The sequence below is a fragment of the Lonchura striata genome, chromosome 5 (assembly GCF_050655825.1).
Source record: "Lonchura striata isolate lonStrDom1 chromosome 5, ASM5065582v1, whole genome shotgun sequence".
Classification (NCBI taxonomy): Eukaryota; Metazoa; Chordata; class Aves; order Passeriformes; family Estrildidae; genus Lonchura; species Lonchura striata.
In genome coordinates, this window is record NC_140707.1 from 42,652,885 (window position 1) to 42,677,373 (window position 24,489).

The following is a 24,489-nucleotide window of genomic DNA, read 5'->3' on the forward strand; positions in this document are numbered from 1 at the left end:
TCTGTTTCTTATTTGTAATCAAAACACAAATATCCCTTTACCTTTACATTAGGTCTGTTCTTCAAGGTATGCCATCACATATATTCCGTTCAGAACTCTCTTCACATATGTTAGGTACATGCTTGATCGCAGGTTGTCAGGATCAGCAAAATGTAGAAATGTAGCAGGTTAGAGACTTGTCTCCCACAAGCTGATGTCAGCTTGTCTACAGGAGTCTGAGCATCTGTTTGAGAGGCAGACACCAACAAAAGACCTCCACAGCAAAAAACATATCTAAGGCAGAACAGCCTCTGTCATGGTCACCAGTGGCAAAGAATGTCTGGAATGGTAACTTCTACCACCCCTTCGCTGCCTCCTTCTCCAGCCCATATGTCAAAAGGGACAAAATGTTCCAGTTTTCTCTACTTCTCTGCCACTGTGCCTTCTTCTACCTTATAATACAGCCCCTTAATGCTGAACAGGGTCTTTGTTTCCACCTCTCGCATCTCTTTTATCTCTTATTTTACAAGGAACACACAAATGGGTTAATATTATGTATTTGCAAAAGAGCAGCACCATTTTTTTATCTCAAAAGTTACATATCTCCTTCATCAAGTCACTTGCCATGCTGAAAGTTTCTAGCTTCTCTTTCCTTTACCAAGATCTTCGGATAGGATTCTGCCTCAATTCTGTGATTCTAATTTTTTTCTAAATTAATCTAAAGAGAATTGATGAAAAATGTGAAATTCCATCTCAATCTTTATCAGAAATAAAATAGAAGCAGAAAATAACAGAACCTGACAGGCAACAAAGCAGAATGAATTTTTTTTTTAAAAAGTTTGTAAGCAGTTATATTTCTGCTTATAAACAAGTAAATATATAGCACAAGCCAAGGTTCCAATTAAATTTGAAGGGCTTGTATCACCAAGCTGTTTCACTCCATGCATTTCCAGCACACAAATTGAGTCCGGGAAGTACTTCAGAAAAAAATAAGCACTCACAACACCTATACAAGAAGCCACAGAGGTTGCTTTATTTTCTTCATATGTGAAATCTTAAGTCTGAGAAAGCTTCTTACTATTTGTGATATACTGCACATTAATTATAAAAGTAAGATAAGTACTATCCCTTTGTGATATCTTGTCTACTGATAATAAAATTCTTCCAGAGTACCACGTGAAGAACTTTGCTAACTGAAATAACTACTGATATGTGAAAGAAAACTGTTATAGGGGTAGTATCAAAATTGTGCCTCAGAAGCACTAGATCAACTTATTGAACAATCTGAATTAAAAACCCAAATATAGTTTACTTTTTTCATCAAATCCCATTGGAGTAGAGCTTACATACAAGGCTGAACAATAGGCAAGTGTATGAGGCTTAACAAGGGCAGGTGCTGGATTCTGAGTGGAGCACAGCATCCCTGGTTATGGATGTAGACTGGGGAATGAGAGGCTGGGAAGCAGCACCACAGAAAGGGACCTGTAGGTCCTGGTTTGTGGCAAGTTGAACAGAGTCAGCAGTGCCCTGGCAGCCAGGAGGGCCACCTGTGTCCTGAGGTGCATCAGGCACAGCAACACAGCTGGGCAAGGGAGGGGACTGTCCCCTCTGCTCTGAGCTGGGGCAGCCTCACCTCCAGTGCTGGGGGCAGTTCTGAGAGCCACAGCATAACGAAGTTATAAAGTGTTAAGAGTCCAGAGGAGGGCAACAAAGATGGTGAAAGATCTGGAGGGAGGACATCTCTATGGGGAATGGCTGAGGTCACTGGGTCTGTTCAGCCTGAGGAAGAGGAGACTGAGGGGAGACCTCACTCATGAGGGGCAGAGGAGGGGCAGGCACCAATCTCTTCTCTGTGGTGCCCAGTGACAGGACCTGAGGGAGTGGCCTGAAACTGTGTCAGGGAGGTTTAAGTTGTATATTAGAGAAAGGTTCTTCACCCAGAGGGTGTTTGGGCACTGGAACAGGCTCTACAGGGAAGTGGTCACAGCCCCAGCCTGACAGAGTTCAATAAATGTTTCATCAACACTGTCAGGCATATGGTGTGATTCTTGGAGTGTCCTGTGCATAGCCAGGAGTTGGACTTTGGTGATCCTTGTGGGTCCCTTCCAATCAGAATATTCCACAATTCTCTAAATATCTGAAAAGGTATTTAGTGTTTTAAGGTATTTTAAGCCTTTCATGAGTAGGCTCATTTTAAAATTAATTTAAATTATAATTGAGGGAGTTTGCTATACGACAGTATTATAATACAATTTTGATTATACACAAATGTACTAATAGCCTGCACTGGCATAATAGCAAACAATAAATAAAATAAATTGTAAATCCAGTTCTCCAAAAAAAGCAGAGTTGATTTGTAGATACCAAAAGCGATTAGGAATACTTTAAAGAGGTTGTTATAATTTCCTAGTTCTTAATATTTTCTCAACAACAGAGTTAAGACATTATGAGACTCTATGGTGTGTGATGACATGACATCAAATATCTTCATCATATGATGAAGGACAGGTTTTGCTGACTCATAGTGAAACCAATCACAGCTTGATGATTGTCACGCGGTGCAAAACGGAGCCTTTTCCCTGCAGTGGAACTCTTGCACAGCAATATATGCAAAAATCTCTGAGCATTTCTGGTTATACTGCAAGAATACCTGGTATATACACTAGCCAATACATTGCTACATTATTTTCATATAAAAGTAATTTTATTAACAATAGTTTTTATATGCAAAATCAGAACAGGGCTGAGAAAGCAGTAGTTTTGTTAATGAAACTCCAAATTATAAACTTATAAATTATAAACTTATATGGCAAAACATGGAAAAAAGTTCTTTTCCTGCAGAAAATAAATGTTATCATAAAATTATTGCCAAAGTTTCACAGCTTTTACTGAGTGAATTAGAGAAGCTGTGTTTTATATACAGAAAAATTAAAAAATGTTTACATAGTTGCAGAGGCAATAAATATTTCTTAAGTTCTAGGAACATTGGATAGAGATTTATATGTAAAATTAACATAAACAAAGTGGAGCTGTGTATGTTGGAAAGATACTAACTAATCTTGTAATTCAAGCCTGATATAATTCCCTAACAGAGACTCCCTAACTTTCCAATCCTGTCTCACGGTAGTTGGGACATCAGATTTCTTTTCACATGACTGTTTTGTCACTAGTTTGAAATCAAGTATAAAAAAGTCTTTGATGGTTCTAGTGCATACTAGAGGAATTGTAAGGGAATATTTTCTGAATATAATAATTTGAGAATTATTTAATAACTCCAAACAAAACTAATTTTATATTAAAGGAATAACACTCTTCAATGACAAAAGACAAAATATTTCATTAGCTACAGAGTCATCTGCTACAGCTAGCTCTATAATCTCATGGCGATTATATGTCATTTATAGAAATAACTGACTCAAATTTCTAAAATAGCACTTATTTTTAAATGTATTGCATTAGCTGGAAATTATTTAGGACATAATGAAAAGTTGGCATTTAGGTTTCTATACCTGAAGGTACTTAAAATACCTTATTATATTTTTAGTGAAGCATTCTTCAGGGAGACTACACCATTAACAAAAGTAAAATCTACAATTCCAGTATTCTATATGTGTGAACATTTTATAATTTTTAAGATAAACATTCACAGATAATTTGTTCACATAAGCCTATTCTAAACCTCACATCTGGGAAAAAAAACTTATATTCCATAAATCTTAACATATGCAGAGCAAGCAGTCATTCATGACTTCAGCAACCTTCATGGGGTAGCCTTCTTGTTAATCTTAATTTTAAAATAAAAGTGTAAAACACTTTGTCCCAATATAGATTTCACTCTGCACTGGATAACATATACTGAGAACTTGAAATAAGTCCCATCTCCTGAAATAAGTGCTTCCCCTAAGAGCTTTAACTGGCTCTCCTCAAAATGATGAAACAACTTGGCAATGATAGAGGTCTGTACTGCTTTGCATTTGAAGATCTTCCTGCCTCTCTTGTTCCTACATGCTCTTGTTTTTCTTTGTCTCCTTTGCAGAGATTTCACAACATATTTTTCTTAAGAGCACAATTTCAGCAGCTTGATGGGCACTTTTCTGCTTTTTGTATCAACTGTACATAACTATATGTGTCTCCATATATAGTTAGCATATAGTTTGAGTGCTAATCTCATATTTTAGTGCCAGTGCTTTTGTCTGAGTAAGCATATTACTTTAGTCAATGTTTTTATTACTAAATCTTTTTTCTGTATTGGAATTGGTCAAGCATGCTAATATTCTCTTTTCTGCTTCCTATCTTCCAAGGAATATATTTTAGACATCAGTCTCCTCTTGGCTTTCACAGACAATTTTGAAAAAAACACAGACAAAGAAATAAATAAACTGATAATAAATATTCAAGACAGCGAATTTAATAAACAAGATAATTACGGTATTAGCATTATATGAAATTTTATCACATAAAGTTTGATTAATGTCAAAAGATCTATTTACCAGACATATGTAAAGGACTGAGATTTTTAATTAAGGCTGTCTCTAGTCTGAGATTCAAGCACACCAAACATAATCAAATGTTGTTCTGAGATTATAATTCTTTGATGTAATTACAAATAAAAACAAAATCCAAACACCATCACCAATGCAAAAAAAAAAAAAAAAACCTGACAAAATACATATGGATAAGTGAGCTGAATTTTCTGTTCTAAATTAGGAAATCAGTGAATTGGAGATGAGGAGTGATATGATTTGTAAATCTTTTGTTGATTATGTGTGATCTGAGATAGGAGAAATAGAAATGTAGCTAAATTGAATACAATCTTTGTGCTCCAATTATTAAAAAAAAAAAAAAATCAGAACTATCTTACTTAGATAGAATCTCTTAAAGACATTTTGGGTTTTTTAAAGGCAATTCCAAAATTAATACTCAGAAGACTTCATGTTCTACTTTTCTTCCCTCCTCTTCCTTGAGGTTCTAATAACCTCAATTTTAAATAAAATTCTTTGCTCAGCAAACTTAAAAAATACTGCAATAAATTACATGTTCAATTATCATTATTTCTAGTATGCCAGTGTAAGATATATCAAATTTGGGGATACAAAGAGCAAGTCAACTTTTTAGTACCACATAAAACAAAAAAATACCATCTATTGTGACTTCTATCAGAATAGCAGCATAGAGTTTATTTCAACAGAGAAGGAAGTGAAGGTCTCAGGCAAGTTGCCAGGATTTTAGTATGGCTTCATTGTAATGAGTAAGTAATAATACAGTGAAAGTCAAATGGAAATGTAACCAGAAGGACTAATATGAGATTAATTTAATGTCCTCTTAGACTGCCAATACCTGATTTCTGCTTAAGAGAGAACAGATATATAGAAAGAAAACCAATAAAATCTACAGTCAGTATGCACCAGACCTCAGACTTCAACATGAGACAAAACTTTCTCTCCCTGGCTATACACAGACAACTGACTGCAAATAACTGAAATCCACAAAAATATGTATCATTATGTTTTGGATCAAATTATTTCAGAAGCTGTCAGGTCAGTGGTATAGCTTCTGATATGTCACTGTGGTTTAAAATGAACACCTTTACTTTGAGGAAAGTCGTAAGTATTCACAACCAACCTTGCGCCTCCCTGGACACTCCACAAATTACCATACAAATCTAAGTCACTTATCTTAAAACAGTTCTGGGAATTTCCTCATAATCTTCAAATGTACAGAGGTTACTTGTAGAAATCCTTGCAAAACCCTTGTACAATTCTTATTAGAAAATCTATATTCTCTAGTGTTTTTTATCCTTTCTGAACGTGAGAATTTTACTTCAATATGATTCATAAGAATTTGTCACCTTTTTTCTTAAAAATTTATTTTATGCTAAGAAAGAGAACGGGCACTCCAATGTAAATTACAGAGCATCTCTGTCACAGCAGTTTCTTTTATAAAGGTCACAATTATTTCATCATCAATTCATGCAAGAATATTTCCATACTCTTAATACTTTGTTTCCCACATCCTGAACTTCAAACATGGCAATGGTACTGTTCCTGCAAATTGTGAGACTACAGTCTGACTCATCATCTTAGCCTTACTTTGTCCTAACAAAGTAATTCTCTTTCTGTATTTCTCTCCTTGTTCATGAGGAAAACATGAAAAATTATTCTGAGGTGATGTCATCCTATACCAGAGGATCAGTTGCATCCACACTTAAGGAAACTTTGCTTGGGGGAATTTAGGAAAGGAAGACAGTTAAAAGGAGACTGCAGTAAATTTAACATGGAATAAGATTTCTCAACAGATTCCTAAAGAGTTAAACTGGATATGGTTACCATGGAGCTAAGACTCCCACAGAAAAAAATTACAGCATTTTGAAACATTTGTTGGAAGCACATAGGCAGACAAATAAGTGACACTGCATCACTTTCAGGCTTAATTAGGTCACTTAAATTCTACCTGCAAGTGGAAGCTCAAGGGAGGGATTTTTATAGGCTTTTACTGACTATTTCAGCCATAGCCTTTCTAATTTAGAAATCTTTGACTGAGAACTGCAGGTAAGCTTCTTGGGCAATGGAAGATTTTACCATATTAATGCACTTATTATCAACAATGGTTCAAAGTGAACTGAGGGGCTTGGTTTAATTGTGAATATAGAAAAAACTCTAACAACTAAACAATAAAAAATACAAAAGAATGCTGACTTCAATCTTTCCCCTTCTTTGTAGGAACTGCACATCTACTTCTGAATTTGATTATGTAAAGGCATCTCATGCCTGAAAGGATCGCTGCTATAAAAATTACCTCTCAGTAACTGGATGTGACACTGACTTTTGTGAATATGTTTGCATTTTGTCTCAGACCTAAATAATACATACTCCAAGAGGAGTTTCCAGATCTAAAGCCATGGTAATAAGGACACAGTCAAGATTGTAAGAAATTTTTAAAATAAACTATTCTATTATCTGTAGAAGTATAGCAGTAGCTCCAGTTCTACTCTAATGCACACTGATTGCATGTTCTACCTTGAATACAAGTTTTCACCATGGGCTTCCTGAGCACAAGTCCATTAACATTATGGCTATCACACACTATTCTTCATAAACTCAATGATCAGGAATGCCATTCCTACTCCTCGAGGATAATTCTCTCAGAGAACAGAAATCCAGCTACAACTGTAAGCCTGGTTTAGAGACTTTAGAGAGTTTTGGGCTATAGGCAGCTACAGTGTTATTCCTAATTTTTTCCTTCAAACTCAGCACTAAGGACTCTTTCTCTGACTGATTCTGTCACAGAGGACACACTTCTGATAAATTCCTGTGCCTTATAAAATATTAAGCTGTATGAGTGAGTAAATACTGTTAGAAGAACTAAGTCTTTCAGTGATAACACATAATCTGTTAACAAACTGCTTGGGGAAGAGTGGCTGGAAAGCTGCCTGTGGAAAAGGACCTGGGGGAGTTGGTCAACAGCTGTCTGAACATGATCTGACAGTGTGCTCAGAGAGCCAAGGCAGTCAATGGCATCCTGACTTGTATCAGAAATAGTGTGGCCAGCAGGATCATCCCCCTGGACTTGGCACTGCTGAGGCTGCACCTTGAAGATTGTGTTCACTTTTGAGCCTCTCATTACAAGACACTGAGGTGCTGCAGCATGGCCAGAGAAGGGCAAAAATGTGGTGAAATGACTAGAGGTGTGGCTGAGGAAGCTGGGCTTGTTTAGCCTGGAGAAAAGGGGTTTCAGAGGAGAACTTATTACCCTCTGGAGCTCCTTGAAAGGAGGCTGGGGTGAGAATCAGTCTCTTCTCCCAGGCAACAAGCAACAGAGCAAGAGGAAGTGGCCTCAAGATGCACCAATATATGTTTAGATTGGGTATCAGGAAGAATTTCTTCACTGAAGTGTTTGTCAAGCATTGAAACATGCTGCCCATGGAAGTGCTGGTTGTGACACCACACTTGGATGTATTTAAAGGGTTCATAGATGGAACATGGTTTAGTGATGAACACAGCTTTTCTAGCTTAACATCTGGGCTCAGTTTTAAGGGTCTTTTCCAGTCTTGATGCTTCTATGGTTCTTTCCTATGGTCCTATAAGGAGAAAGCATATTTCTGGAACTACTTCTTTCTGAATTAAAATTAAATTTCCTTCAGAACTAAACTGTGATACTGGAAAAAACATTCTTTATAGCATGAATATATTGCAGTCCTCTCTGACTGATGCCAATGTAAATAAAGACTTCTGCCTACCTGAGCACCTGACATTTCACCAGTTTCTCTTAGAGAGTACAGACAGATTGCACTGACAGGAGACCACATTCAGCATGAATCTAGGAAATGTACTGCCCTGTACCTACCAGAATCTTGCCAAAAATACCTTGGCAGACCAGCAACTGTTTCCAATAGGCAGTGCAGTTAATATCCTGGGGAATTTGTTTAGCTGTATGCATGTAGGTTGTATACCTCCACTTTTTCTCAAGGCTAGAGAATTAACTGTGGCTATTTAATTTACTAATATAGTCAGAGATTTTACAGCCTTCAGAAGAGGTTTAGATACATAGCCTGTCTTCTTTTTTTAGGTTGTTGTCTAGGTTGAATTTATATTCTTTAATATATTTCAATATGGCCTTGCTATGAAAGGTAAGCAAGTTCTGGCCAAAAAAGAGGAATTTACTATGTCAGTGTCCCAAGAAAGTTGTCACAAATGTTTAAAGGACAGTAAGGGACAATAAAAATTTAAGGAAACCAAATATCCAGTCACATGAGAGTAAGCTAAACAAACTCAGTTTACTTCAGAATAGACAAACTGGAGAGGGAATAGAATTTTTCTTTATAAATATGTTATAAATTACAGTTGTGACACATTAAAAAATCTATAAATACATAAAAATATTGAAGCTGAAAAAATGAAGTAAGATTGCTAGATTAGTGGACTGGTACCTTAATAAAAGCAGAAGGAGAAAAGATATAATTAGCTCTAAAACTGAACTTCAGTTCAAAATTAATTCAGTTACTCAAAAAGTTCTTCCCCATTTTCTGTTCTTGTGTTGCATTAATAACTTTCCACATTAATTGAAAGCAAACACAAGACTAATCTGAGAAAAGATAATTCAGATGGATGCTATGTGGTAAAATTAAGGCAAACAAAAAGACTGGAAGCTCTCAGTGACTTAAGTCTGAAGAAGAACCTGTGAAGATGGTCTGTGGGGAGTAATGACAGAGAAATTTCAGCATTATCAGCAAAGTATCTTTATAGTTTGTTGTATTCATTCCATATTTAAGAAAAAAAGGCAATGCTTATTACTGAAGGTAGATTCCACTTTGAAGCTGAATAATAAAAATACATAACTATTTGTCATTTTTCATTAAGAGCAAGCAAACTCCTGGTAAGACCTGCAGTTTTGACAAGTCATGCATACCAAAATAAATAAAATGCCTGCAATTTCTTATAATTCCTTGATATTTCTTATTACATCAAACAACAAGAAATAGAAGGACAGTTGTTCTCACTCTGTTTTTTACACCCTCAAGTAAAGTTAAAGGGGCAACAGGTATGAACTGGTGTATCAGTCTCTCCTTGAGGATTTTCACTACTAATGTGTACTCACAGTGACTGAATATAAAAATTCTTTGTCTCTCCAGTCAACTCCATACCCAGATCTCCTTTTTTTTTCCTCACTGTGATATTGCTAACCTTCTTGTCAAAGAAAAAAATCCATCTCTGGGGGATAATTGTACCTTAGTCTTTTCCTTCTTATCCCATCCCAATTTTAAATTTTACAACTCATCCTTCTGTTGTCCTCAAAAAATCAGATTCATTTTGCAGATGCACCAAGACAATATTTACACAGTTGACAGTGACACTGATTATTTATTTCAGAGCTGTGCAAGCCTGGGTGTCTGGTGACATTTCACAAATCAAGCAGAGCAACTATCAAAAATTTTTACTATTTGTACATTTTAGCAAACTAGGGAATTAGTGTTCATTGGCTACAAGTTGCATAGTTCTCTTATTTATTAGTATTCTATCTTATGTTGATTAATGATTTTCTCATTTCCCACCCTGATTGCTCCACATGCTCAGGCTCTCTTTTTTTGAGTTGGTGTGTTTCTTGTTCCAGTGGTCACAATCTCCCCCTGCTGGAATTACCTTTTAGGCAGTTGGAGCTGATTTCAGCACAGTTGCTGGGTTGAGTTTATTGGTTTCTTCCTCACCTTGGGAGCTCTGCCAGGTGGTCTATAAATTCTGCATTCTTTGTGTCCACTTTCAGTGGGCATCCTACTTCCCAAGCTTTGTTAACCTCCCGCTAGGTCTGAGGTTGCTGAAGCATGTCCAGCTCTGTACAAGGCAATTCTACCAACAAGTAATTTGTGTTTCTAACTCATTTGGAGCTTGCTTGTTAGCTGCTCTCTGTTTCACAGATTAAGTCTCCCTTCTTGTTGATTAGGCTTGAAGGCATAAAAAAATCAAACTTCAAAGCACATCCTTTCTTAAGGGGATATTCCACATTTTGCAACATATACTTTAGATTCCATCCCTTCAATCAAACAAGTTCCATTTCTTTTAAATTTGTGGTACTAATCACAAATGCCCATCTACAAAAACACAGTTTTGGGGTTTGTTTTAAATTTTGGTTGGGGAATCATCTATAATCTCCCACAGATGGTAATTCCCTGCAGAGATAACACACTAGCATTTTTTTGTTGTTTGAGTGTTTGTTTGTTTGCTTTTGTGGTTTCACCTGCTTAATTTAACTTTTATTTAATACCTTCATTTTGCGGTGTAATATTTAAAATGTGTGATTATTCCTGTTCATCCTGACCATTCCTTGTGCACTCATCTACAGTCTGTCAATCCACACATCCACTTTGTGTCAGAGAATGCATTGTTTTTGTGCATTTACACACAAGATACTAACCTTTATCCGGGTGCAACAGAATAAAAATCAAAACTATTTTTAAAAACAGCAAAACAAAGGGTTTCTTGCCCAGAAAGTCTGTACATTTGTGTTATATCACAGGTACTATTTTGCTAGCTTTGATTAAAATCACAGTTTGAATAACAGCTGCAAACATTAAGGGAGTACTTCAAAGCACATTAATTAGGCTAAAACATGGGTTTTAATCATGGCTCACTTGAGATGGTTTAAGATAATTCTTTCAATTTGGCCATCATTAGATAACTGGACTGAAATTACCACTTCTCGTTGCAACAAAAGGAGTGGTTGTTTTACTTCTTTAATGCTGAGTCAAATCTTAATATGAAGGGCATAGAAATTAGATATCCAATTGGGTTTTTTAATTGAACCACAAACACAGTACATTTCTCTTTCTTCATCTACAGGCTCTCACATTTAGAACATTTACCTTCTAATTACTATTTAGCAACAGTACACTCTCACCACATATAACTACCAACAACTGACTCTTACACATAGCTATAACATTTTATGAAGTGCTACATATGAACATTACACTAACTTGTAAATAGCTGAAGACAAAATCTAAAGCTGATAATTCAACACAGATAATAGTCACAAGAGCCCTGCAGACTATGTACATACTAGACTGAAAGTAATCAGAGTGAATATGCATCTAGAATACTGTAACAGGAGAAGAAATACTTGGGAAGAAGCAGGTGTTGCCATTGCTTCAGACCTCTATTTTAGGACAGAAGCACATTGCCCAGCATTGTCTGAGACAGCATTTCTGCAAATATTGTAACTCTTCACCTTGCATATGTCCACCCTACCCCCAAATGCTGACAAATCAATGTGCAATTATCCTATAATAAACCCACCAACCTTAAAAAAAAAGCAAACAATGGTTATGTGTACCAAGAATCCTGACTACTTAAATCTCTGCTTGAACATAAGGAGGTATAAGTTATTTTTGGGATGCCATCTCAGTCAAAGAAAACTGCACTTGCATAGTGACATGGTCAGATGGGAGCTAAGTCAGCGCTGCTAAAAGCTCACCACTTTTGCCATGTTTATACAATATTACAGGATCACAGGTTGAGATCATCAAGTCCAACCTATGAGCAAACATCAATTTGTCAAACAGTCCCTGGCACCAAGGGCCACATCCAGTCTTTCCTTAAACAGCTCCAGGGACATGACTCCACCACCTCCCTGTGCAGCCCATTCCCATGCCTAAACACCCTTTCTGTGAAGAATTTATTCCTAATGTCCTATTCCTGGTTTCTAGAAAATAATGACTGTGTCTTTGCCTCTGTCCTCTGCAGTTGCCTTTAAGAGGAATAGCTCTGTGATTTCTATTGTAACAAGCAGTTGCTGCTGTTGCTGTGAAAACACCTGAAGAAATGACAGAAAGATAAAACAGAGTACACAGAAGCTGCTATCTGGTTCTGGTGTTCTGATATGGCTGCATTACACAGCCAGCTGATAGGGTGTTTTCCTACAGCAGTAGTGCTTGAGATTTAAGAGATGCACAGAGGTAGAGAGACTTGGTATTGTTAACTGATGTTGCCTGGAAGCAGCCTGAGTTCAGGATAATCTTCCATCAACTCCCATGTTGTCATTGGCTCTCTGTCTAGTTTGTTTTAGAAAAACAAACAAAAAAAGACAGAGATGTGAAAAGATAAAAGTAGTAATCAGGATACAGTTAAGTTGCATGAACACATGATAGAGCTATGTAATAATGTGATTAATTTTCTAAATACCACTAGAAATATTCTGTGGTTGTCATGGACTATCTGTAGCAGAATATCACCCTTCTTCATGTTTTTTTAACTTGCAGATTTCTGCTCCCCCTCCCCCTCCATGTTTTACATCATGGTGAACACATTTTACCTTTTAGAATGTTGTGATTTATGATTATAAATGGTCTTCATATTGGCAAGGGAAAGAAAGGTCATATTACCACTCTAATTGGCAAGTTAAGCTTCATAAACAGGCCCTTATTTCGTCAGTGATGTTATTTAAGTCTAAGGTCAACCTTGAGAGAAGCTGGCCTAGGAAGATTCCTGGTAAAAAAAAAAAAAATGTGTCTTTCTAACAAAAATAAACTTTTGCCATTATATTCAATTTACATGTTCTGAATGAATCTAGAATGAATCTAGAATTAATCCACATACCACCAAGCTTCCTGAATTACAAATAAATCACAATAATCTGTACTTCCTTGTTCAGCTTCTCTCAAATTTGGTGTTTTTTCAATAGCAAAGCACCAGTGGATACAGTATTACAGCGTATTGCTTGTGACAAGCAAACATCAACTATGACAAGAAATAGCAACTATATTCTGGTTAGCAGTAAAAGGTCATTAGCAACAGCTTCTGTAATTTATCTGCAGTTAATCTAAATAGTCCTTTCACAATGAGTCATCAAAGGCTGGCTTTTCAAATTAAAAAATGGACTAAAGCTTTAGTAAGAAAAGCATTTTCCCTCTGATAAAGTTCTCTTCCTTAATAAAGATTTTTTTTAACATTGTCATTATATTTTCATACGTTCATATCAATATATTTTAAATGCAGGTGATGCCCTTTTTTTCCTTTTTGAGGAAACTCTTTACTATCTAACTTAGTAATTAGTGTGTCTACTGGAATAACAATCTGGCTGCATAAACAATATTTGCAACATATGACATATATTGCAGCACATTTTTTTGAACCTTTCCATTTATTTAGGGCTAGCTGATTTGTAGCTCTTTATTTCTCCTAAGGTTCACAATGATACAAGCATACCACACAGCATCATTCATTTCGTGCATAAAGGAAATCAGATGCAAACTGTATAAATGAAAGAATTCTGAGACTTGGGCTGATTTTTGTGATTAAAGCAAAGGGATTCTTCTCCAGGCCAGCTTTAACTATTTCACACATGAAACTGAAGCAACAAGGGGAATATGTACACATCATGGTGAGGGATATAATCCCATGTACTATCAAATGACACTGTTGTATTCCCTTCTGTGAAACTGTCCAGTAAGCTTGTCTTTGCAGAGCAGCTTAAAATCACTATTAGAAAACCATTAGTCTCAAAAAAGAGTCATAATAGTTGCTGACTTTTCCTTCTAATATAAAGCAAAAATTTATATTAACATACTATTCTTATTGAAGGGTTTTTTTGTAAATTCTATTATAGTTGGTCAACATCATTGTTTTACAAAAAGATATATCACATCTTTATTAAGAGAAACATGAGAAGAAAATATTATGGGTCTAATTAGATAAAAAAATCAAAGATAATGACAGAATCCAAATATTCTAAACTTACAGTACCTGGCACAATATGAGATGCAATGTCACTTAATTGTACAGGTGGAAATATTTTGTACCTGTAGAAGATCCAAAATTTTACCTCATTCCATTTCATGGAAGAAATTTTTAAAAATTCAGGGATATCTTGAGCAAAACTACAATAAACACAGTAAATAAATATTGAATAAAACCAAATACCTAAGGCAAATATGGATAATAGGCATTCACAGTGACTAAAGGAAGAGGTGTTGATTGACAGAATTACTTTAAAGAGTTGTAACAGCAGAAAGTTTTCTGAAATTGATAGATTTTAACAAGGCTGAATAGAAACTTTTGAAATAATAATCAATGATGCATGATCCAATGAGAATACCTATCCTTTATAATCAAGAGTTGCTTGAAGAGTTATTATTGAGGTACTACTGGGTACTCAAGCATTCAGCTCTTTTATTCACTCACACGACAGAGACACATTAAAGATGGGGCCAATTTGACATTGCCTAAGACACCACCTAGGATCCAGTACAATACACAGAGAAAGTTCTTGACATTTTTTTGTAAGCTTTGACCTAGAATTTTTTTGTTATATTTTGTAACAAAAAATAAAAAAAAAACAAACAATTTAGTTTTTTTTTAAATCTACCATTCAAGTTGACACATAAGTGATTCAGCTGTCAAAAGTGCTAGTCACCCTCTGCCTCTTGTAGCTTCATCTATACCAGATTACCTGGAACTATTTCCAGACATGGTAGCAAAGTAATTAAAATAAACAAAGATTTACAACAGATCTGCAAAAATTTACCAGGAAACCAAGTAAGGAGCAACTCATAAATTTTAGAGAAAAGGTTTAGCGTCTGCAATTTAAAAATTTTAATATTTTCCTATGCATTTAAAAAAACCTCACTCTTTCTTAATTCTAGTATATCAAAGTAGTTCATAAAATAAAGCAAAGATGCAAAGATTTTAAAATGCAAAGATTTCAATGAAGGTTTGGCCCATAATCATAATTAACTTTCCACAGACAAATCAGAAAATCAGATCTTATTAATCCCTATTAGCATTTAGTCCTGTAATGGTCAATTTGAATGCAAGAAAGAATCTTTTATCCTGTGAATTTTTTCACAAAAAAGTTACCTTGTAGCTATGAATGCAAGCATAATATACATTATCAGACAGGTCTTCCAAATTCTAAACTCTACTCTTCCCAGCTTTGGCCACATAGAAACTGTAATGTCTATTAATTTTGATCTCTTGAAAAGTGCAACAGAAATGGATATGCACTTGAGAAGACAGGCTGGTAGCTTGGAGATAATACTGACAGGTGGGTGTTAATTTTCTTTCAGTCAAAATGTTAACTAACTGTATCAATGTTTCTATACATTCTTCATCAGCTTCCAAATTATGCAAACTACTGACATTAAGTATCTTTAATATGTATCAGGTGTATAGGTCTTCTGAGAATTTTCCATATATAGAAAGGATGAGGTAGTGAAGTCAATGAACATCAGGTGGAGTCTTGGGAAATGGGAGTCATTTGGCCTCGAGCATTCTAGTGAATCATCTGGGACATTACCACTAGCAGATATTCTAATCTTGATGATCCTCGTACTCCCATTTGTACATGGTACTGCTGATGTAGTTCAAAAGCATGTTAAACTTCCAGTGCTATAAATTAATTTTGCATCTTCTGTTAAAAAGGTGTTTCAATTTTCAAGTTGAAATTTTAGTTTTTGTACGAGTAATTTTAAAATACCTTATTTAAGTTGCAATTCTTCAGTATTACTTTTTTATCAAAGAGATTTCAAATTGTTGCAATTGTGTCAAGGGAAGTTGGTTTTCTGGCACAAGGTATCAGAGAACATGGTTGAGTGCTGAAGTAGCTGGAATACTCAAGACTGACAAAGATGTTTGCTGTGGGCTAAAAACAGCTCCGGCGTGTGCTGACTACTCAGCTCACTGAGGAACTAGCACTTGCTTATTTGGATAAAAGCCCAGTAGAAGGAACAAACTTGATGTTACTACTGCATCTTTCACCTTATGTTGCTGACGTCTCTACTGTTACTTCTGCTGACCAGAGCTGACACTCCTCCCCGCGGATGAGTTGTGCCAAAAGAGGGAACTGGAAAAAGGTGGTTACGGACTGGACATGAGCTCCTCTTTGCAGCTGAGCTCCGTCTGCGGAGACTGAGCATTGCCTGACAGCAGGTGTAAAATATCTGCTGAAATTAGAACATACATTCTCTTAAAGCAACATCTGGTACACAATTTTAAATCTTCCAGCACCAAAACCACTGTATCCTACTAAGTTACAGACAGAAGGAATGGTGTGGTGATGTTGTCGTGACATTCAAGACAGAATATAAATTTTAAACTTCTATATTGAGAAAATAAACCAAAATACTCATTGAGGAATACATTAATACCTCATGTTTTCTTTTTGAATCTTTTAAAGTTACCAATTAGTTTTTTAATTGAGATGATAATTTTAATGTTTTTAGCCATCTGTGCTTATTATATGTCTGCAGTGTTACTATGTGTCATTTGGGGAAAAGTGCAATTTGTATATGAAGTCAAAAGACACAGAACTTTTAGCTAGTGTCCTCTTATTAAATTCAATGCCTTCAAAATAACTGCATGACATTTTTATTTTTCATCTCCTCCATGCCTGCAATTCAGTTTTAATTTTTGGAATGTGTAGCTAATGCACCTGGCAGCATTTGACTGTGTGGTCACAGCACTGCCATGGGAACTGAGAAGAGGCAATATTCACTGCTGGATTTCAATATGAATCATACCCACTTAGTACAGCATGGGACTAGAGATCAGAAAACCTACTTGCTGCATTCTATAAAAATGCATCACTAACAAATTCACTATTTATTACTGAAGATATTAATTCCCATTTAGACACCAAAAAGCAGACCATGAGCAGAAAACAAATCCCTACAACAATGAACAGCATGGCTAGGAGGAAATAGGGAAATATATGCTTGGGTATTAATTTAGGATTATTGCATGGTCACAAATCCTACCAAAAGGCTTTTCAGTCACTAACATTCTAAGGCAAGATTGAAGAGTTTTGCTTGACAGTTACAAATTTGATGTTATTTCCACAGAACTGCATCAACATCAAATACCCCTAGAAATATAACTGGGGATAAAAAAAGAAGGAAAGGAAATTAACATGGAGTTAGATCTATCCTAGAAGTCAAATCAATCATGAATACATTCAATCTCACAAGTATTTTCTAACAATACACTGAATTTGTAACATTGTAGTATAAGCACTGATTTTTTTTTTTTTTTAAATAGCATTTTTAAAATTTATGCTGTAGAAAAGCATGATGATGAGTTCATGTAGTAAAATGTTGCTTTGATTTTAACTGATGTAAACTGGTCTAATATGAAGCAACTTGTTAAAGTCCAACTTGTTATATATAATTATTTGTATCCTACTGATATGATTACAATATATCCATACATATCTCACACATACATATACTATGATTGTACATTGTTTTACAGTGTATCTCTGAATTTTACTGATCTACATCCTTGTAGAAAAAAATAGGATTATTGCCTATTCTATAGATCCATGCTAAATAAAATATAAGAAATGTCTCAATGAAACCAACCAAACAATCTCAACATCAATGTCAGGACCTTTTGGAAGTGAATTTCTACCTCAGCTACCTTCAATTTGATAGAAAGAAATCTGCCTTCACCTCTGATTAATCATGATGCAACTATTCATTGTTCACTGTTTTATCTGAAAAAAACTCAACTTGCTTTTTCCTCTTTCTGCTTTGCTTTACCTGATCTATTCTTCCAATACACCATCACCCAGAAAATGCATTTTTCCCACATTATTTATTACAGTTGGGTTTTTATAAATTTCAAACAACTTTCATTAAATTAAAACAGAACAAATTACTGGAGCATTTCCCTTTCCTTCTAAACATGGTGCAAAGAGCTTTTTCATGCCAGGGGCCTAAAATACACATTTGCATTTATTTCATTCCAAAAAAGAAATTATTAAAAAATAATTGAAAAGCTGGTATAGATATCAAGCAACTATTCCAATATCTTTGGAGGTTAAAACACACACTACAGTCAAGCAGTGACTGTTGTCTTTATACTGTAGTAGACCATTTGCTTAAAATTCTGGCCTGAAAAGAGGTTGCAATTAATTCCACAAGATTTATTCTTTATTTCATAAAAAATAAACACAGCATATCACAGCACATGATGCATTGGAAATTTTGTCATATTCTAAATCTGTCCTTAATATAATCCTGCTTTCAGCAGGGAAATTGTCCTAAGCCAAGAATGACCATGAGTAGTTTTGTCTATAGTGAGAAATAAGGCAAAAATAGTCATAAAGTTGAGAACACATGCAGGAAGTAAAAGTGACAGCTGAGTGAGTGAAAATAAACTGAGCAACATTATTTACAAAGAAGGACACTACAAGTTCTTAGAAACACAACTCAAGATAAACTTACAACATTAAGTATGATTTCCATGGTAGAAAATAAAGGAAAATAAGAGTGATCATGAATAGTTGTACTGGTGATAGCCGGAAGTTTTAGAAGCAAAAAACAAGTATATTTGAAAGACTCTTTTTGAAGAGAGGAGAGAACATGGTGTAGTTTTGGTTTTGTTTGTTGCATAATTTTTGTTGTACTATTTAAAAGCTCTAGAAGTATGGACTGCTCCACAAATGTACAACTCCAGCAATAGGATCAGAAGGGGGAGATTTAATGCACAGAGATAAATAGATGAACAGATACAGAAATATTTAACTCAAAAATAACTGAACTCCTAATACACACGAGGTCTCAGAAACAACTCAAGTTTTTGATAACATTATTCTTTATTTTTACTCCTTTTTTGAAAGGAATTGACTGACTAATGAATTGCTGTGTCATGAATTGCAGCACATTTCAGTGACAATAGACAAAATGTTCTAATTAATTAGAAAACAATATAGTGCAATACACACAGCTGTTCAAAAAGCACACAGAATTTGTTCCAGCTCCCTTAAAAAAGGCATCAGGAGAATTACACTGATTTTGTCTCAAGGCCTTTCCTATCCTTTCTGTACTTTTCTATAAATTCATGCACAACTCACTGTGATCACTTTCCACATTTTCCCAATTTGTGATCACTTTCCACATTTTCCCAATTTGTAATTAAGAACTGCTAAAGACCTCTCCCTAGAAATATCTTCCATTAATGTTTGGTATTTCAACATTTGTCCAGTATATTTGTTTACAAGTATTGGTCTGGTAGGTATTTTATAGGGCATATCTGTACTTTACTGAATCAAACCACAGAGATCTGTGCTATAGAAAATCAGCATGCAGTTAGTAATATAACTATTAGATACAAAGTTGGACTATTAAGGAAAAGTTCTTTTCATATCTCCACTTCATATGTTCTTTGTTATGAGATACACCACTAGGAAAATAGATTTGATGAATCAACATATATTAGAAGTATCTATAAGAACTGGTTTTATGCCACACTGATCCCTGATAAACTGAAATGGTTTAGTACCATTCTTAGAATAGTTTTTAAGAAGCATCATTATATAATCACTTTTTATATTTATGTTTGGCAACAGTGTAAATGATTAGGGGGAAAAAAGAAAATCTAATTCACACTATATCTGACAGTTCATATTGTAAACCAGATTACTTTCCATCTCATTTGTAACATCTGAACAGTAGAAGACCCCATTTTCAAGAAGTATAGATACGAATGTGTATCCACAAATAAATTTGTATCTGAGCTGCTCAATCCTCTTGATTCTGAGCAGCAACTCAATACACAAATGATCCTAAAAATATCTGCAAACTCATTGTGTAAATTTACATACATGGACTAGATCTTGAAAAAAAAAAATCAAATATTATTTTCTGGGTCTTTGTAACAGTATTTTGCTATTTAGCATAATAGATAATTACAGTCAGTCTATGGAAGAAAACAGCTTCCTATTCCTGTCTGTAAATTTTTAGATAGTGATTGGAGAGGTTTATGAGAACACTTAAAAGTTAAGTCTTTGAGAGAAGCTGTTAAAAGAGCAAAAGTTAAAGAAGGACCAATTGGTAAGTCCTTTGTGAACAAAAAGGGAGGACTAATAACCAGCTGGGGAAAGGAACACACACACACACACACACACACACAGACACAGGCACAAAGGCATATATACACTTACGCCCAGACAGTATTTTGATTCACAGAAAATGAGGCAGAATTTTGTTGACTAATGAACCATCTCAAAAAAAAAAAAAAAAAAAAAAAAAGCAACCCCAAAAATACCCCAATAAACAACAAAATATATCTCTATTAAAATAAGGAGAAACTCTTTCCATTAATAGCATGGATCTCAGGAAAATAGCAAAGAAATATACCTTTTAACTAGTGTTGTTACCACTATAATTTGGACCCTAAGATGGCTAACAACTTTGATATGCTTAATTACATTTAAAGTGCTTTGGTGGGACTTCTCCTCCATCCTCAACCATGTTTTCAATTACTGTTAGCAATTACTATTTAGGTATTTCTAATGGAAGAAGGCAAAAGCTCTTTTCTCCAAGACAGAGACCACCTCATATTTGAGTAATTCAGCAGCAGTGGGAACTTGTGAATAATTTCTGGAGAGGAGAGGATTTTTCAATTCATCATAAGAGTAAATTCCCAGTAGCTAGGAAAGGCTCAAATGAGAATGGCTTACACTCACTCATTCACATTAAGGGCAACAAGGTTCTTTCTCTATCTCTCGGTATGTTATCTCAAAACAGTACAGGTAACCATATGTATTCTCACCTAATGCTGCATAATATCAGCTACATTGATTTCTCATGTATTCACACCATAGGAAGGGGTAAAAAATAATATGGGAAAATCATCTAATCAAAATGGAAACTAAACTACAGCAGTATTGCATGTTACACACATGCAACAAGTACTTTGCTTCTCCCTTCCATACATGGCACACCGAATATCCAGAGCCAAAACCAGAAGGAAGCCACCAACTAGAAAAACAGATTAACAATTCCAAGCATTATTACAAGAAAGAAAACACCAAAAATTTCATAACAAAGACACAACAAGAGGGTATCAGTGTAAGAAAAAAAAAAAAAGTGTGTTTATATATTTATTTATGTTCATACTGAACTTACAAGTCAGGGAAAATTGCAGGACAGAAATTACACTATATATATACATATAACACCTTCCTTGAAATGCTGTCATTGCATGTAAAGGCTTTACACAAGCATTGGGACATAGTTAAAATGAGTACTAAAGACATACTGCTACTAGAACAATGATAGTGTTGTTATCCTCTCTGGAATTTGTTCTTTATCTGTTTCTCACTCCCATTGCTGCCAAACTAATTAAATATAAGGTATATTTTGGAACAAAAAGTGACAGCAAAAAGCTTTCCATCAAATTTTATAAGTGTTCCCACAAGTTGCTGCTCCATAGAAACAAATACAAATTTCATTGTCACACGTTGACAAAGATCTTGATCTTTTTTATGAGGAGAGAACATAAAAGTGGTGCACAAAACTAAACAACAACTTAGATCTGGAAGACAAAAAAGTCATAACCAACAAAAAAATTGAGGACAGAAGGACATTTGTCTTTAAGATAGCAAAAAATAATTTAAGCAGATTTTTAAGAGTTGATTCTCTTGCTCTTAAAAAAAAAAAAAAAAAAAGCTGTATTATATCTTTAAATCAAAAGTCATCTAATCTTATTTTATACCTAAACAAGAAAGAGTTATCCCCAAGACTCTAAAATATCCTAGATAACTTCTCTATAAAGACTCAAAAATAAAAATATGGATATCAACATTTTCAAAGGAAGATTAATTTATCTGCATTAACCTTGGAAACATTCAGTAGCAATCCAAATACCCAGAAAATATTTTGACTCAGAGAAGATCCTAATTGATTAACAATTTCACAGCAAGAATTCGTAAGGACTACCTACTATATGTTTGTAAGCACACTCTTTATGCAGAAATAAAAGCTGTAAGAAATCAGTGCTGAAGGTGTATCTCACTGTAGCACTCGGTATCTAATAAATGTTTCCTTTCTCAGTATACTACAAAACAATTCTTCCCTTGCCCACGAAGGTGAAGGAAAATTTATAATGGAAAGGAGATAGCAGTAACTGATACGATTGCTTAGAGCAAGAAGTAGCTAGAACTTCCAAGAGAGAAATCTAGTCCATTCTCTCCCCTGTAGGTTTCCTTGCACTACATGGAAAGAACACTTCTGCATAGGCTCCCTTTTGCTATTTCCATTTTTGGCCCACACCTCTATTTAGCACTTCATTTTAACCATTGGAAAGAAGTGCAAGAGAGTTACTCTTGCATAAGAATGTATCACAGCAGCAGAAAGTGTCATCTCATGTAGCACACAGAGGCCACCTATGAAAGGGCAAAGCTTCTCACTCCATCACTGAGGATGGCTGTTCAGTCAAGGCAACATCCTAGAAAGTGAAAGGATGAAGGGCACATTTAAAGCTCCGGTCTCAGACTAAAGGTTGGAGTAGTCTGCTAAAATGTGTACCTTTAAAAAGTTAGTGTAGGGGAGGAATATTGGAAAAGATTTCTCATTGTCATTATCCATCCCTCCCCATTAAATTCTCTGAGGCTTAAAAGTGCAAATGACACTTCATCACACCTAAACAACTTAAAGCAGCAGCCATCTCCTCATCCCAGCCTTTATTTCCCATAAATAATTTACACCAGCCCCTCACAAATCAATCTTGCAATTTTTTACTTTGGGAACTTAGCATGTTTTATTTTAGTGACTTATCTTTTCAAAGCTGAATCAGCTCTAGAGGAGCCTGTTTCTGTAATGTTATTTGTGATAAATGCAAAGTAAAGATAGCATGGAAAGGGAAGAGAATATACACATTTAATAGCAGTTTTTCCATGCTAGTTGCACAATAACACACTCTTAGTCATGCAGGGTAAAAATCAGGAGACACAAGGTGAGACATGGAAAAGGATGTTATGTTCTTCCCAAAAATTAATGCATGTACACTACTTGTTTAAAAGTCCAAATTAGTTGTCATACTAGATTTGTGTAAAGCTTTAGGAAAGAATGGTGTGAGGGCACTTTATAGAAAATTACACCATGTGGAGGGTATTTCACTAATTAACACCCCTTCCCAAAGAAATGCTTATGTCCTTTAAAGATAAGCTTCTTTTAAGTAGAGAAAAGACCCCAAACATTTGCAGAGCCCTGACTTCAACATCTGTTGGTATTCCCTACACACAAGTGTGCTTCTGTGTGCATGTTTATCAGAAGAGGTCATCAGGGGCTTGCTTGGTTTATTCATCATTTTAAGGCACTCCTATTTGCAAAGCTTCTGTTAATGTCAGTGAAATCTTACCCAGACAGAAGTTTCAGAGGTCACATATTTGGCATGCTACATTTAGAAACCCAAGTACAAAGTTGACGGGGACACTTCAAACACAGGGGATTACAGCGGAAATAGGTCTCCTTATACCAAACTGGCTATTGAGCAGATTCAGGGAAGAACACACCAATGCTGCATGATGCTATTAAAGCTCTTATTCTTGCTTTATTTTATCCACTGACTAAATCAACTCTGCCATTTGGCAAAGCCCAGCACAGAAATAACACTTTATTTTTAATACAACAAAAAAGAAATAGACACGAGACACAAAATCATGTAGTACATGACCTATAAAAAGCAGATACTTACAGTTCGTAGGAACTGTATTTCATCTTCCCCTCCTTCACCCCCTTCAGCCATGGCTCTTGAGGAGTCAGCTCTGCTGAGGCTGATCGCCTCCACCGTCGGCTCACTGCGCTCTGTACTGCTCCTCTCCTATCAGTATTAGCATATAGCTAATCCACAGCCATATAGGGAGCTCAGCTAACTCCACTGCACTGCAGACTGTCAGTCAACCCCCTCACTGCCAGAGCCAACTGCGCTGCTGATTTTCCAGCTCCTAGCAAGCAATCCTCTCCCTTTTCTCCCTACCCTGGAGGCAAAACCCCCTACGGTTAAGGTATTGCGGGAAGCATTATATGCATCACTAGGTGTTGATTTTTTTTACCCTCCAGATACTGTCTGGGCAGAATAACAAAAATGGTGAAGTGTTAACAAAAGCAGAGCTTGAGCTTCCATTTTCACAGATAAGGATAGCAAATTTTGCACTGAAATGTATCAAATTCAGCAATTCTGAACCTACTGATTATGCAGCAGAAGGATGTAATCCTGATGATCGCAGGACAAGCACAGT

The 24,489-nt window shown here is 35.5% G+C and overlaps 1 protein-coding gene across 7 annotated transcripts in view; it reads right to left on the minus strand.

The window, feature by feature from the left end:
- The window catches only part of RYR3 (ryanodine receptor 3), a 193,711-nt gene extending 169,514 nt beyond the window's left edge, over window positions 1-24,197 (minus strand). For all 7 annotated transcript variants that reach the window (XM_077784079.2, XM_085580369.1, XM_077784078.2 and 4 more), the window contains exon 1: window positions 23,946-24,197. In XM_077784079.2, the coding sequence (XP_077640205.2) occupies window positions 23,946-23,996 (51 nt within the window). In that variant the 5' untranslated portion in view covers window positions 23,997-24,197. The remainder of the gene's footprint in view (window positions 1-23,945) is intronic.
- Window positions 24,198-24,489: the final 292 nt, after the last annotated feature.